Raw genomic sequence first — 15418 nt, forward strand, 5'->3', positions numbered from 1 at the left:
TTTTTGTGACAGTCTTTTTTTTGTGCCTATCTGCGACTCAGCATCTCTGCTATATGGTAACAACTATCCTTTTCATAATTTTATTATGAACAATAAATAGTTTAGACAAGAAGAGAATAGAAGCTTTCCAAATATGTTGCTACAGAAGAATGCTGAAGATAGATGGGTAGATCACATAACTAATGAGGAGGTATTGAATATAAATGGAGAGAAATTTGTGGCACAACTTGACTAGAAGAAGGGATCGGTTTGTAGGACATATTCTGAGGCATCAAGGGATCGCCAATTTAGTATTGGAGGGCAGCGTGGAGGGTAAACATCTTAAAGGGAGACCAAGAGATGAATACACTAAGCAGATTCAGAAGGATGTAGATTGCAGTAGGTAGTGGGAGATGAAGAAGCTTGCACAGGATAGACAGCATGGAGAGCTGCATCAAACCAGTCTCAGGACTGAAGACCACAACAACAACAACAACAACAACAATTTTACTATGAAAGCATTTTTGAAGTTAAATCTTTGAAAATTTAAATTTGGTTTCTCAGTTAGAAATAAAAAAAAAAGTTTCACTGTTTTTCGAAATTGAACCCCTAATGGGATGAAATATGGTCAGACTGATTCACTAACTCATCGCTGCCCAGCTCAAACCGCTAAGATAGAAACTTGAAGTTTGAAGAGGGTGTGAATCTTATACTGAAGGCATTGTTTAAGAATGGATTGTCAGAAATTCTGCTCCTAAGTAGGTGAAATAAGGCATATCGCTATTAAGGGAATTTTGAAGCTAGAACTATGAAAACTGGTATTTGGTTTCTCAGTCAGAAAATAAAAACCTTGTGTTCCAGCATTTTTGGAAATTCAATCGCTAAGGGGATAAAATACTGGGCGAAAGTTTTTTCACAACTAAATAATTACTAAACGACTACTAAAGAATTTTTAATGCTACATCTATGACAGTTGGAATTGCTTTCTCAGTTAGAAATTTAAAAAAAAAAAAAAATAAAGAAAAAAATGTGTTTCTGGAAACTTAACCGCTAAGGGAGTGGAATAGGAACGAAAATTTTTAAGAAAATATTTAGTTAAATTGGAAAATTTTAAAGCTAAATTTATGAAAAGTGATATTTTATTTCGCGGTGAGATATAAAGAAATATTTTATTAGGGAGTGTAAGTTGCTATGGAAGTATTTCACAAGAACGAAAAAGGCATGATTAACAAAAACTTTCGACTCCTGCTACCAGAATTGCTTTTTGAGAAGAAATATATTCGGGAAAGACCATGCTTATATGGCCTTTATTAGCGCGAAAAGCTTGGAAGGTGCTGCAGTTTGTGAACAACATAAAAATTCAATTAAACAGAAACAAACCAAAAAAAAATACCCGCTGGCCATACAGTCTATGTTAGTGAAGCAGTGGATGCTAAGCTAGTTTAATATATGTGATATTCATTTACATTTATAGCAGTCCTCACTGTGTAGATTCACAAATATTAGATAGTTAATTGCTCCTTGTGTGTCGTATACTTTGCTTTATAGCATGCAACCATTTGAAAGAATAAAAGTGCATCTATAAATGTTTTTCATGAGAGAAGACAAGAGCAATGTGTACTATGTTACAGATATTTCAACAAAGGCATTATTTAAGATTTACACACTGATGATAGGATGAGGTACTAAGGATCTTGGAAGTTACAACCACACTCTTCACTTCCAGTTTATTAGGGCATATATGAACCGTGTACCTAACATTCTCTGTTAATCTATGAAATGTAGGTGCAGTTATAACTGAATCACCAGTGCTCAGTACTTACAGCAGTGACGACAAGAAAGGAAAACTCAGTTAAAATAAATGAATATAAAATTGGGTTGGATTGAACTACAGTGGTTAGTTACATATGGAAAATGTTATTAAATTTATTAATGAATCAATGGAAATTAATGGTCGCAAGCTGACTAAGAGAGCAAAATGTCTGTTAATACTGAGAAATGTATGTAAGAATACTTGGTTTTGTTTCAAGGCAGAAACAGCACAAAATTGGTAAGTATTGCTCTGGCATAAGTTGAAATGGATATGTCAAAATGAACAAATATATTTCAGTTAAGTAGCAACTTGTAGAAATTAGTTAGTAATAATAATAATCAAGGAACAAAAAAATCTCATCAGTAGTAAACAGTTGTGTACATGCAATGTCTTGTGATGTCACGCACTGTAATGCTTACTGTCTTTAATTTTTGTCAAAAAGTTGATGTTTATTCTTAGTGAATGCTATCATTTAGCTTAAAAATTATTGTAACCATACAGCGTCTTTCAATAATCACTTTCCTGTGAGTTACAGTTGCGTGTATTCGTGAAGAAAAAATTTTAATTTTAAAAGAATGGTAAAGATTGTGTGTGATTTTATTGACTTATTGCTGTTCATTAGCAACTACTGCTAATCACTTTGGGCAGTTATTACTATTATTTACCAAGATGTTAACAACGATTTCTGACTGCAGTTGCATGAAATTGAAAACTTAGTTATCCATGAAAATACCCAAAAAATGTCTTTTACTAAATCTTGCTCTGTTAAGTACTGTCTTTCAAATTATTGCTTACTAGATTTGAGCACCTCTGTGAATTGTAGTCTTGCAAATATTGAAATTTTAATTACCATATTTCTTTCATAAAACAAGGCAGTAGTTTCTCAATCATCAGGAGTCTTTCAGATCATCAGTAGTGGATAGGATGGATTCTACTTAGGTATTTTGTCTTTCATTTAACTCTGTGTTACTGGAAACAAAATGAACTATGTTGCTGGTGAGCTGTGTACAAGACTGTCGAAGTAATTACTTGGATCTTACTTCAGGTTGAGACGTCGTCAGTGCAATGTAAGGCATTATTCATTGACGATGTGTGACACAAGCTCTTCTTGTAGCTCCATAACAAATGAAATTGGGCCCACAGTACTCTTCATGTTGCTCTGAATCCTCCTGCAGTAATTAAACCGTGCCCATTTAGTTCCACATACTTCTAATTATTTGCTGAGCCATTACGTACTTCAACACCACTGTGTTAGGCACATTTCTCAACAAAAATCCACTGCACGATCCCACTCGAGGGTCCCTCTCAACACACTCCTACATTTTCCCCTGCACTTCACTGAACTACTGGCATGCCCAGTGACAATGCAACTGCTAATTCAGTATACTCTCTGACAATATCGTATTGCCCTGGAAAAGTCAGAGTTCCTACTTACAGAAGCTTACAACTAACATTTATTTTACTTTACAATGAGGAAATATTATACACTTATTTATAAACTTTGGTTCATAAAAAAGTACATACAAAAGCAAAATACCGAGGAAAAATTTTTGTAGCACACTGAGGTGTTGTGTTACAAAGTAGAATTTCGTAATGATAATTAAGTTCATGAGTAAACAGCGCCAAACTGTCATAGATATTACTTTCAAAGATGGATCTGAAAGAGGAGTTGTTAGATCGGTAATATACTAACATATTTCTTTGTCAAAGTTGATATGTCAAATATTCATGTCAAAGAAATTTGATGGTGTAATAGGGAACTTAGTCAAATCTCACTTGTCTTCAATTAAATATGAGCAAATATAGAGCCTCACCGTAGGCGTAATCATAAAAGTAATTTGTCTTCTGTGAAACTTAACTGCTTGGAGTGCTGGCATCGCTACAGCAATCTGCGGTCTCTGTAGTGTGTTTGTAAACATCATTTAAAAGTTGGAGTGTTCCTTCATATACAGGGTGGTCCATTGATAGTGACCGGGCCAAATATCTCACGAAATAAGCATCAAACGAAAAAACTACAAAGAACGAAACTCGTCTAGCTTGAAGGGGGAAACCAGATGGCACTACGATTGGCCTGCTATGGGCACTGCTATAGGTCAAACAAATATCAACTGCATTTTTTAAATAGGAACCCCCACTTTTTATTATATATTCGTGTAGTACGTAAACAAATATGAATGTTTTAAGTTGGACCAATTTTTTCGCTTTGTGATAGATGGCGCTGTAATAGTCACAAACGTATAGGTACGTGGTATCACGTAACATTCCGCCAGTGCGGACAGTATTTGCTTCGTGATACATTACCCATGTTAAAATGGACCGTTTAACAATTGCGGAAAAGATCGATATCGTGTTGATGTATGGCTATTGTGATCAAAATGCCCAATGGGCGTGTGCTATGTATGCTGCTCAGTATCCTGGACATCATCATCCAAGCGTCCGGACCGTTCGCTGGATAGTTACATTATTTAAGGAAACAGGAAGTGTTCAGCCACATGTGAAACATCAACCACGATCTGCAACAAATGATGATGCCCCTAGTAGGTGTTTTAGCTGTTGTCGCGGCTAATCCGCACATCAGTAGCAGACAAATTGCGTGAGAATCGGGAATCTCAAACACGTCGGTGTTGAGAATGCTACATCAACATCGATTGCACCTGTAGCATATTTCTATATACCAGGAATTGCATGGCGATGACTTTGAATGTCGTGTACAGTTCTGCCACTGGGCACAAGAAAAATTACGAGATGATGACAGATTTTTTGCATGCGTTCTATTTAGCGATGAAGTGTCATTCACCAACAGAGGTAACGTAAACCGGCATAATATGCACTATTGGACAATGGAAAATCCATGATGGCTGCGACAAGTGGAACATCAGCGACCTTGGCAGGTTAATGTATGGTGCGGCATTATGGGAGGAAGGATAATTGGCCCTTATTTTATTGATGGCAATCTAAATGGTGCAATGTATGCTGATTTCCTATGTAATGTTTTACCAATGATACTACAAGATGTTTCACTGCATGACAGAATGGCGATGTACTTCCAACAAGATGGATATCCGGCACAAAGCTTGCGTGCGGTTGAAGTGGTATTGAATAGTATATTTCATGACAGGTGGATTGGTCGTCGAAGCACTATACCATGGCCCGCACGTTCACCAGATCTGACGTCCCCGGATTTATTTCTGTGGCGAAAGTTGAAGGATATTTTCTATTGATATCCACCAACAACGCCTGACAACATGCGTCAGCGCATTGTCAATGCATGTGCGAACATTACGGAAGGCGAACTACTCGCTGTTGAGAGGAATGTCGTTACACGTATTGCCAAATGCATTGAGGTTGACAGACATAGTTTTTGCTTTTATTGCTTTAATGTAGTATTTGCAGGTAATCACGCTGTAACAGCATGCGTTCCAGAAATGATGTGTTCACAAAGGTACATGTATAACATTGGAACAACCGAAATAAAATGTTCAAACGTACTGACATTCTGTATTTTAATTTAAAAAACCTACCCGTTACCAACTTTTCATCTAAATTAGTGAGCCATATGTCTCTGACTATTACAGCGCCATCTATCACAAAGTGAAAAAAGTGGTCTAACTAAAACATTCATATTTCTTTACGTACTACATGAATGTGTAATAAAAATGGGGGTTCCTATTTAAAACAACGCAGTTGATATCCGTTTGACCTATGGCAGCGCCATCTAGTGGGCCACCCGTAGCGCCATCTGGTTTCCCCCTTCAAGCTAGACAAGTTTCGTTCTTTGTAGTTTTTCATTTGACGTTTATTTCTTGAAATATTTGGCCCGGTCATGATCAATGGACCACCCTGTGTGTGTGTGTGTGTGTGTGTGTGTGTGTGTGTGTGTGTGTGTGTGTATATATATTGTGTAGATGTGAAGTGAAATATGCTGCAGGTGACTTCATAACCACAATCACAGCAACAGCCCTCCACCTTTACATCTGGAAACATCCAGGCAGCTTTTCAGCAAGCCGAAATAGAGGATGTGGTCACAATCTAAAATAATAAAGTCTTTCTTAGCTGTCCATTCTAAATTGTTTATTTTTGAACTTTGGATGCTACAAGTTAGAAAGCGCTTCATCGTTTCGTACTTCTTATTAATTTTGTAGTGACATCTTCAACTTTTATAGTCATGTCTTCCTCAGTTGCGTGTAATATTACGGTATATTGATAATTTTTACTTATGGACCGTCTGACAGCAACTGAATAAAACACAATTTTAGTGCCATATGCGTTTCGCCTTTATTTTCTGCAAGGCATCATCAGTGGCCTGGAATATGTACATATGTTAGCTATTTTATTTACATTTTTGTCATTGTGCCTATAGGTTATAAACAGTTCTGGTGGTTGGTATTTCCTATTAAGTAGTAATGTTTTGAACTGTACTTACAGGTTGCGTGGACAATTTCTTACATATTACGCTCCTGTTGCATTTTTGGTGTTGTTCTTCTTCTTATGAACGCCAATTTGCGGTTTTTTCCACATTCCACAACAGTATGCACTGAACGCTTGTTTTAATGCAATGTTTTGGTTTCTGTTGCCGACTGTGAAATGTTTTTGCCAAAGATCGAATGTTATTGCCAAACTTATGAGTGTAACTATTGGAGTATCTGTGGTCTGTTCGTGTATGCATTTGTGTGTGCGTTTGTGTATGTGCGCGCGCACTCCAATAGTTACACTCATAAGTTTGGCAATAACATTCGATCTTTGGCAAAAACATTTCACAGTCGGCAACAGAAACCAAAACATTGCATTAAAACAAGCGTTCAGTGCATACTGTTGTGGAATGTGGAAAAAACCGCAAATTGGCGTTCATAAGAAGAACAACAACACCAAAAATGCAACAGGAGCGTAATATGTAAGAAATTGTCCACGCAACCTGTAAGTACAGTTCAAAACATTACTACTTAATAGGAAATACCAACCACCAGAACTGTTTATAACCTATAGGCACAATGACAAAAATATAAATAAAATAGCTAACATATGTACATGTTCCAGGCCACTGATGATGCCTTGCAGAAAATAAAGGCGAAACGCGTATGACACTAAAATAGTGTTTTATTCAGTTGCTGTCAGACGGTCCATAAGTAAAAATTATCAATATACCGTAATTTTGTAGTTGTTGGAACGCTAATTCCATTATAGTATTAAAAAATAAAAGTAGTTCTTATTGCCCATATAGTGTACTAAACATTTATCTATCTTCACATATTCCCCCTTGCTTTATGAAGCGCGTCACACATTTCTGTGGAATTATTTTGGTTAATGTCCAGTGTGGTATTTGAGTACTGTGTTGCAAATTAGAGTAGCTCTCTCCTGTATCAAGAAATCACAGTGTGACAGTTTGCTTGTCATCTGCACATATAGCATTTCTCAAGAGAGTGTTCTGCTTTGTAATATAAAGAAACCACTTTACTGAGCAAATACTGAAATACAGGGTGGCGCAGATGGATCGGGTGGTTTTGAAGTGGACTGTACGTCTGGAGGGGGGGAGCCAGGTGTTCGGCGACTTCGTCCTGTGGTGGGGGGGGACGGGAAGTTTCAGTTGCAGGCTGGCAGTCAGTCGCGATGGCTACGTGGTCCGTTGAGCATCGTGTTTTCGCAGTGGAAGAGTTCATACGCAATAACGAGTCAATTGTTGCTGTGACGTGTGCCTTTCGCTGGCGTTTCAACATCCCACCTCGCGGTAGTGTTCCTAAGCGAGATACGATATTGAGTTGGGTGCATAATTTCCGCACTACTGGTTCATGTGCTCCAAAATGGACGCCTAGACCGCCAACAATAACAACGCCTGAGAACGTGGAGCGTGTGAGACGCGATGTCACTGCGAGCCCACGTCGATCAACGAGACGTCGTGCTCAAGCTCTTGGAATGTCACGTCGGAGCCTTCAAAGGATTCTTAACGAAGAACTGAAATTCCACCCCTATAAAATCCTGTTGGTACAGAAGATTCTCCCAACAGACCATCTTCAAAGGCTTCAGTTTAGCCAACAGATGTTGGAGTTATTGGAAGATGTAAACCTGATTATCATGATGTCTGACGAGGCTCACTTTCACATTAACGGATACGTAAACAAGCAAAATTGCCGTTACTGGGCCGACACTAACCCAAGAGATCTACACCAACGGCCTCTCCATAGTGACAAAGTGACGGTTTGGTGTGGGGTTTCTAAGGTAGGGATAATTGGTCCTTACTTTTTTGAAAATGAAAGGGAGCAGGCGGTTACTGTTAATTCGCAGCGTTATGTGAACATGATTGAAGATTTTCTTCTCCCACAACTTGAAGAGAACAATTACGACATGGGCAATATGTGGTTCCAACAAGACGGGGCAACTGCACATACCGCTAGGATATCAATGCAAGCTGTACGCGCTCTGTTCCCTGGCCGTTTGATTTCCCGTAATGGAGATGTCCATTGGCCCCCTCGCTCGCCGGACCTCACGGTATGTGACTTTTTCTTATGGGGCTATTTAAAAGCAAGGGTCTACATGAACAAACCCCGGACCATTCAGGAGTTGAAGGCAGCAATTCACACCGAAATCACATCAATTCCTGGTGATGTGCTTGAGCGGGCAATGCGGAACGTTAAGGACCGACTCCAAGAATGCGTCGCTCGAGAAGGAGGGCATTTGATGGATGTAATTTTTAAAAACTAACATTACTATTTTTTTGTTAATAAACTTCCATTGTAACTACACGTTTTGCACTTTATTTCAATCCAATACCTTTACAATTGACAGTTTGACAAGTATTTTAAAACCACCCGATCCATCTGCGCCACCCTGTATGATCTCATCCACTAATAAGTAACATAAAAACTTGACGTCCTCCAGTTGCAGCTCTCTCAACAAATTTTGCTGAATGCTTTTATTGTCCCGACGAAATACCTGTGGCTTCATCCAAGTATGTTTCCTTTTTTTCTGCTGCTTTTCTTCCAAATATACACATGATGCAATTGTGGAAAGCAACTGCAGTGCATAATAACAAGTTGCTGAAAAATATGACGACAGTGTAATACCGCCTTTGTCAGTGGCTAATTTTAGTCTTGAGTTGATAGTCCTAGTTGGAAATTTTGTGAAGCATTGGTGTACTGCAGATTATTTTTCTACAGCAAGTTGCAATGAAGAGATATATAGTGGAACTTTGATTTTAAGTTCTCTGGTTTTTTGTTTTTTGCAATTCCACACTATAAATTTATATCCCGTATGAAAAACCCATAAGATCAGTGCTAAAAATTCCTTAATTTTATGTTTCTTCCTAGTAAGATTTACTTTGACTCTGCATTTACGACTTAGTTCCATTTTCTTCCTATTGACAATTGATGTGAATTAACGGGTTATAAATGGCAGAAAAGACAGATGGTTCGCACCGTGGGTGGTGGAGGAATATTTTAGGCCATTGGGGAGACACAAGAGAGGAAATGCTGATGTAACCCACAATCGGCACTGCCAACACAACTTACATTTAGCTTCACCACACACACACACATATACAATTACTGTTAGGTTGCAGCAGCAATGGAGATACAGGAAAGTTGACATGAAGTGTTCTGGACTGGGCCAATATGTGATGAAGGGACCCAGCCGTCATGTTTTCTTGCACCACTTATAACTCAATCTCATCTTTTTGCATGTATTTCTGATGTAATGTATTCAGCAACAGTATCAATCCTCAACATTTTAAATTCAGACACTGAGTCCTGATGACTATACTCTTATTGAGTGGTGACTTGTTACGTCACCCAACAGCCAGTGCAGCCACCACACCACACAACACAATACTAAAGCGGGTCAAAATCAACTACTCAAAGTGCATGTGCCTTTCGTACTTGTGCGTAAATCAGCGTCCAACTATGATACAAGTGTGTTTATGACATCAGTGATCCATAGATCGTGCCAAGTGCGGAATTCTACATTTCCGAGTATGCTGCATGCACAGAGACATGGGACTATGGCAGCATCTGCTTACATTGGAAGTTTTGATCTATTCTGATGAAGCTCACTCCTATTACAGATATGGATTCTGCACTTTTGTGGGTTCTTAATCTTTATTGTGTGTTTGCTTTGTTTTCGTGGCACATTGAAAAACTACACAATGTCCTGGTATGTTTCCTACTAGTGAGAGGCGAAATATCTGAAAGCAAAAAGTATTTACATTTTACAGGGAAAGAGCCTACAAGTGTTTTAATGGAAATTATTTTAACAGTGTAAAACTCAGTACACTAGACTCTCGCTAATCTGGTCATTCCTGGCACATATGGGTGTCGGATTAGCGGAAGTGCCGGATTATTGAGTGTCTGAAATTTATTTTATTCATTTATTGTGTTTTTTGTTTATTTTGGAAACATAGTGGATATAGTGTACTGTACTTTATTAAACCGAAGGATAGAATTTTGGAACATAGAGGATATACTCTATTAAATCCAAAAATATATTAATTTTGAAAGAAAACTTAGTCCTTGAGTGTATACTGTGCATAATTACACAGTCCTATCACTTACTATGAAACATGTCCCTAATTTTTAACTGTCACAATGATGATACACAACGGTGGCATGCTTGATCACACAACTGCTTTACAAGCATTACGTCGGTACTACATGTATCTGGTTGTTATATAATGTACTCCAGGAAGACCTCTGCAGCTTTAGCACCAGCAGCGTGAGAACTCTCCAAGCTCTCTCATCCTGTGTCCTCTTCTTCATCACCTTCATCATTACTTTCTTGCATGCCTTTGATTATTTCTTCATCTGTTAAAGTTTGGTCCGTATCACAGTTTCCTCATTCAGCCACTTAGTAACATCTTCAGCATCCATTTCTCCTCCTCCTGGAAGGTTGTAGAACCACTCTCCACTTTATGCCATGCTTCGGCTGCTTGGAAAACATCATCACGTATGTTAATTGCTTTCCATGCCTTCAGCATAGTCTCGATAGTCAGTTTCACTTTTGTTCAGCAAGGAGATGACAGGTGAATGTTGATAATGTTTAATTGATCCCAAAATTCCCTGGTCCATGGGCCGAATGAGGGCTGTCACATTGGGTGGGAGTGCTTGTATACCATCGGACTTTAAACATCTGAAGGATGACTGCGAGCATTGTTATTATAAGGATAGCTTTCAGTGGATGCTTTTTCTTCTTTCGCTCTTTTCTCACTGGTATCTGTCCATCCACACTTTCTTCTGAGCGCAGTACTGCACTGGTATGAGTATTTATGTCAGTGTGTTGAAAACAACGTGGATTTGGTATTTTCCAGCACCTTAAACGGTAGTTTATGATTCCCATTTGCATTATAACATGCCATTAATGTTACACACTGTTTCTGTTGCTTGTAACCACAAGCTTCCTTCTCGTTGTTGGCAGGTATTGTTTTCGAAGGAAGCATCTTGTAAAATTGTCCTGTTTCATCAGCATTATACAAGGCATCAGCAATTAAATCTTCTTCCAGTCAGCTTCCAAATGCCATGTCGTTCCAACCCCCCCCCCCCCTCCCCCCCCAGTTTGATAGCCAGCCTTTGCTTGCTGCAAACACTACCAAAGTTGTTTGTTAAATGCAGCTGGTTTTTCCTTTATAATTGGGCCACTGACTGGAATTCCTTTACTGTGTTGTTGTATGAACCATCTATAAACAGATACATACTGTTCCCCATTCTCACTCTTTCGCATAACCTTCCATTTTCTCAACTCATTATCCGTTTGTCTTAAGTACTGTTGAATAACATCATCTTTCTTTTTGATGTAATAAGTAGTTGCTCATCCAACATTGAACTCAGCAGCAGTGGCTTTCTGCAAAGAACATTGATTTAACTTATCAAAAATTTCAAGTTTCTGCTTGAGGTCTAGGTAATGTGTTTCCTTTTAAAAGACACGATTCCGAACTGTAAACAAAGCTACAGTTTTAAATACAGCAGATAAAGCATTGTTTCACATGATAATTCATTGTGCACGTGTTTTTTTGGATATGCACCAGGTTACTGAGAGGGCAGACTACTGAGGGCCAGATTAGCGAGAGTCTAGTATATTACTAGACAATAAAAATAATTTTCATTGTTATGTGGCACCTAGCAAAAAAATGATGAGACAAAGGATAAAGGAACAAGAGCTGTGTACTGCATTCTACACACTGTCTTATGTTTTTCCAAGCATATATTTTCTCAATAAAATAAATTTGTATTTTCTGAAATGTTTGGATGGCACTTTTCTATTTCAGCTCTCAAGAGTGAACAATTTACCACATGACCTTTGACAAGAACTTCCACTCTGAATTTTGCTTTGGTCATTAATAAACCCTATTGTCATTGCTTTTTCCTACATTTCATTACTATATTTTGATTTTTCCATGAGAAGGATAATCCTCATAACCTTACGTTCACCATTCAGATGCCAAACTCCACTGCTGACATGTATATTAAAATGACCACTCAAAACAGCCAAGACTCAGTAAGGGCATAAAATGCCAGAGGCCTTGCAGTAGACGTATTTGCCTCGAGTAGTCAGTTGAGACAAGAAAGTCAACCATATAAAAGGGATTAACATACGTAAATTGAGCTCGCCTGCTGGATACACTGCAGGTCACTGTGCTCGCATCACCAGAGTATGCAGCACTGCCATTGGCTACAGTAGGAACACACACATCCTCACGTTGGATTCTGATGCCTATCACGGTACTTCAGCTTTTGATTTAATTCACCTTGTTCATCAATTTTTGATTTTTTTCTGGGTGAGAAGAAAGGAAATATCTTTCAAAAATGTAATCATTTATGCCAGTTATACATGGTTTTCCTCAATTCTGCATTTTCCTTGGTTTTGCATTTAAGTTTGGAACGCATGAAAACGTAAAATAAGGGTTTCGATGGAGCGTGGTATTTCCTTTGTGTAAATTTAAAGCCATTATAAACGGTGAGTTGTGCTTGTATATAAACAAAATGGCAAGAAATGTGACTTTGCTTTAGCCATCACATTGGGCATAACACACAAGAACTGGCACATTTTATGTCTGCCGTAGTTCTACTGATTTTTGTGTGTATATATATCACACACACACACACACACACACACACACACACCTAATATGGCTAATAAAACTTACAGAAATGGAAGTAACTGTGTTATCTTCATTTTTATCATGAATAAATAAATTTGTTTAAAATCAGGTCTCATACATGTGTCTCATTTATTTTCTTGGTATTTTTACAAAAATCATGTTGATGCTTTACACAGTCGAAGCAGCTCCACGTTTGACATTTGCCAGATATATGATGTAACAGAAAGGTTAGCTGTAGTGTAATGATAAAAATCAATAGATACTTTGTGGCTTAGGAAATAATGTGTAATTTTGCTTTTGTGTAGTCACTGTACAAAATTTATCTCCTGTTGAATATAAGGACAGGTAGCACTGGAAATACTATTAAAATGGTGAATTAATGTAAATCAGATGAAAGAACATACATTGATCAAGCTTGGATCTGTGCATAATAGCTTTCCAGGATTGGTGGTTAAACTGTTGAGATATGATGATAGGGGTATTCCTATGGATTTCTGTAGTTTTAGTTCTAGGAAATATATGTTTTATAGTGACATTTAGTGCATTGATTATTAATACATAAACCAAAATGTTAGGGATTTTCAATTACAAAGATTTCAGGACACGTTGAAAGTGTGTGCCATAGTATTCTAATATGAAAATTCATACATTACAGGCACTTGATGTAATACCACAGCTCAAAGCGACAATTCCACTCGAGAGAGCGCAAATGAGGTTGCGCATTGTAGCGTCTGGTAAAGAAGCTAGGAAGTTGAGAGACAAAATTGCAAGCCTGAGTAGTAATGTAGAGAGTGAAGATTGGACTGATGGTCAGTTAAATATGGTAAGTATTAACGTACATAAAGTTTCATATAGAGGGCTATGTTGGATAAACTGTATGAGTAAGGTCTTCCAGCCTTCATTGCAGTGTTCTACTAATGTCTCATTGTCCCCATTGTAGTTCTCCACAAGTTTTTTGGGACCGCTGTTGCAGATACAACTGTAATGTTCCAAAAATTTGCTTCACAAAAAAAGGGAAACCATCACATTTAGTTGCGCAAATGAAACAAACACTTCTGTCTGACAATATAACACAACCAGTATAATGATCGTGAGGTCTGAAATGCTGTCTTCAACGCCACAGATATTAAACGTGACTTCTGTCATTCCGTCCAATTCTTTTAAGATCAAATTAACATTTCCTGAGACAAGATTATAATTTATGTACTTTCATTTACATGAAAAGAATTAGCCCATTTGATCATGGAGTGATATCTGTTTAGAACTAAACAGATTCTGTCTCCAGCTTTCCTCTGTAGGGTGAAGTTTTGTGATCTCTTTGAGGATACCTATCATAGTGATCCATTTCATTGATTTTCTTTGTCAAATTAATTTATAACGAGATTGTTTTTCTTAAGTAAAACATTAAATATCACTGGACATCATGCTTCTTGGTGCCAATTCGGGTATGGGAGTTCCTTCGATCTGCTGTCACAGGACAGACTAGCCTGCTGCAAAGCTCTCCTGCATGCTGAGTCTTAATGTATGTGACCACCTGTCGTTTACAGAGTGGGTAACCTGCCTCCAACTTGCACAGCTATATCACCAAACACAACTGTGTACATATGTCAAATGATGACCTACATTGCGGCATACATGTCATACAATGACTTTTAATGAAATAAACATTTGCTATAACATTACTTGTTAGTGATTACTCCACATCAGCTAGGACTAAAAACCTTTTTTCAACACAGTTACTGCAAATAAATTAAAAATTTTTGTATAATTAAAAAATTGATACTACATACAGTCTGAATTATCGTTGAGGTTTGTTACATTTACTCTTAAGTCAATACGGATGGGTACACTTGCTGTCAAGCAGCATGATACTGCTAGAAAGTACATTGAATTTTTATTTACATAACCATATTTGAACAAGTTTCATTAATTTCATTTTTTTTGCGAATAAAAAATTCACACACACAACGCATGAAGTTTGGCATGTGCGCGCAGTAGGTAGGCATGGTCAAGCAATGAACATCAATGCAGTTCACTTTTCCTTACACAAGCCCACAACATTATTACAAATCACCTTGATCTGCTTTGGCAACAAAGCGACTCCGCAAGTACATCTCCATCGATGAACAGTTCGAACCACTCCTCCCCAAGTCTTTCAGTAGTCCATGGCTTTCCGAGTAAATTTGCTTACTGATTTTCCAGTCAAGTTACCAAGCTGTAATGTGTGTTTCTATTTAATAACTGACAAGGTTTCAGACCTCATTTACATATGCTTTTGATATTGAACACAACTGTAGAAACGGAAGTGACTAAGGAAGATTGTGCAGCAGTCTCCAAATAGATGCTTTGATCTTACAGTTGAATGAGCTTTCTTGTCTTCATCACCTTAACATGTTTATCAATTCTACATAGGATAAGTGTCAGATAAAAATAGGATACAAATTTAACTAAAAATATCCAGAATGTGTCTTGGCTATAGAATAACAGCAAGTGTACAGACAGCCATTTATGGAGAAATGTTTGTCACTATAATCCTTGCAACCAAAGAT

The 15418-nt window shown here is 37.8% G+C and overlaps 1 protein-coding gene across 1 annotated transcript in view; it reads left to right on the top strand.

Moving 5' to 3' along the window:
* Positions 1-15418, top strand: part of LOC126472194 (ribosome maturation protein SBDS) — a 56843-nt gene that overhangs the window by 40934 nt on the left and 491 nt on the right. The window contains exon 4 of the mRNA XM_050099919.1: positions 13525-13692. Coding sequence (XP_049955876.1) covers positions 13525-13692 — 168 coding nt within the window. The remainder of the gene's footprint in view (positions 1-13524; positions 13693-15418) is intronic.

This window comes from Schistocerca serialis, chromosome 1, assembly GCF_023864345.2.
Source record: "Schistocerca serialis cubense isolate TAMUIC-IGC-003099 chromosome 1, iqSchSeri2.2, whole genome shotgun sequence".
In the NCBI taxonomy this organism is placed as follows: domain Eukaryota; kingdom Metazoa; phylum Arthropoda; class Insecta; order Orthoptera; family Acrididae; genus Schistocerca; species Schistocerca serialis.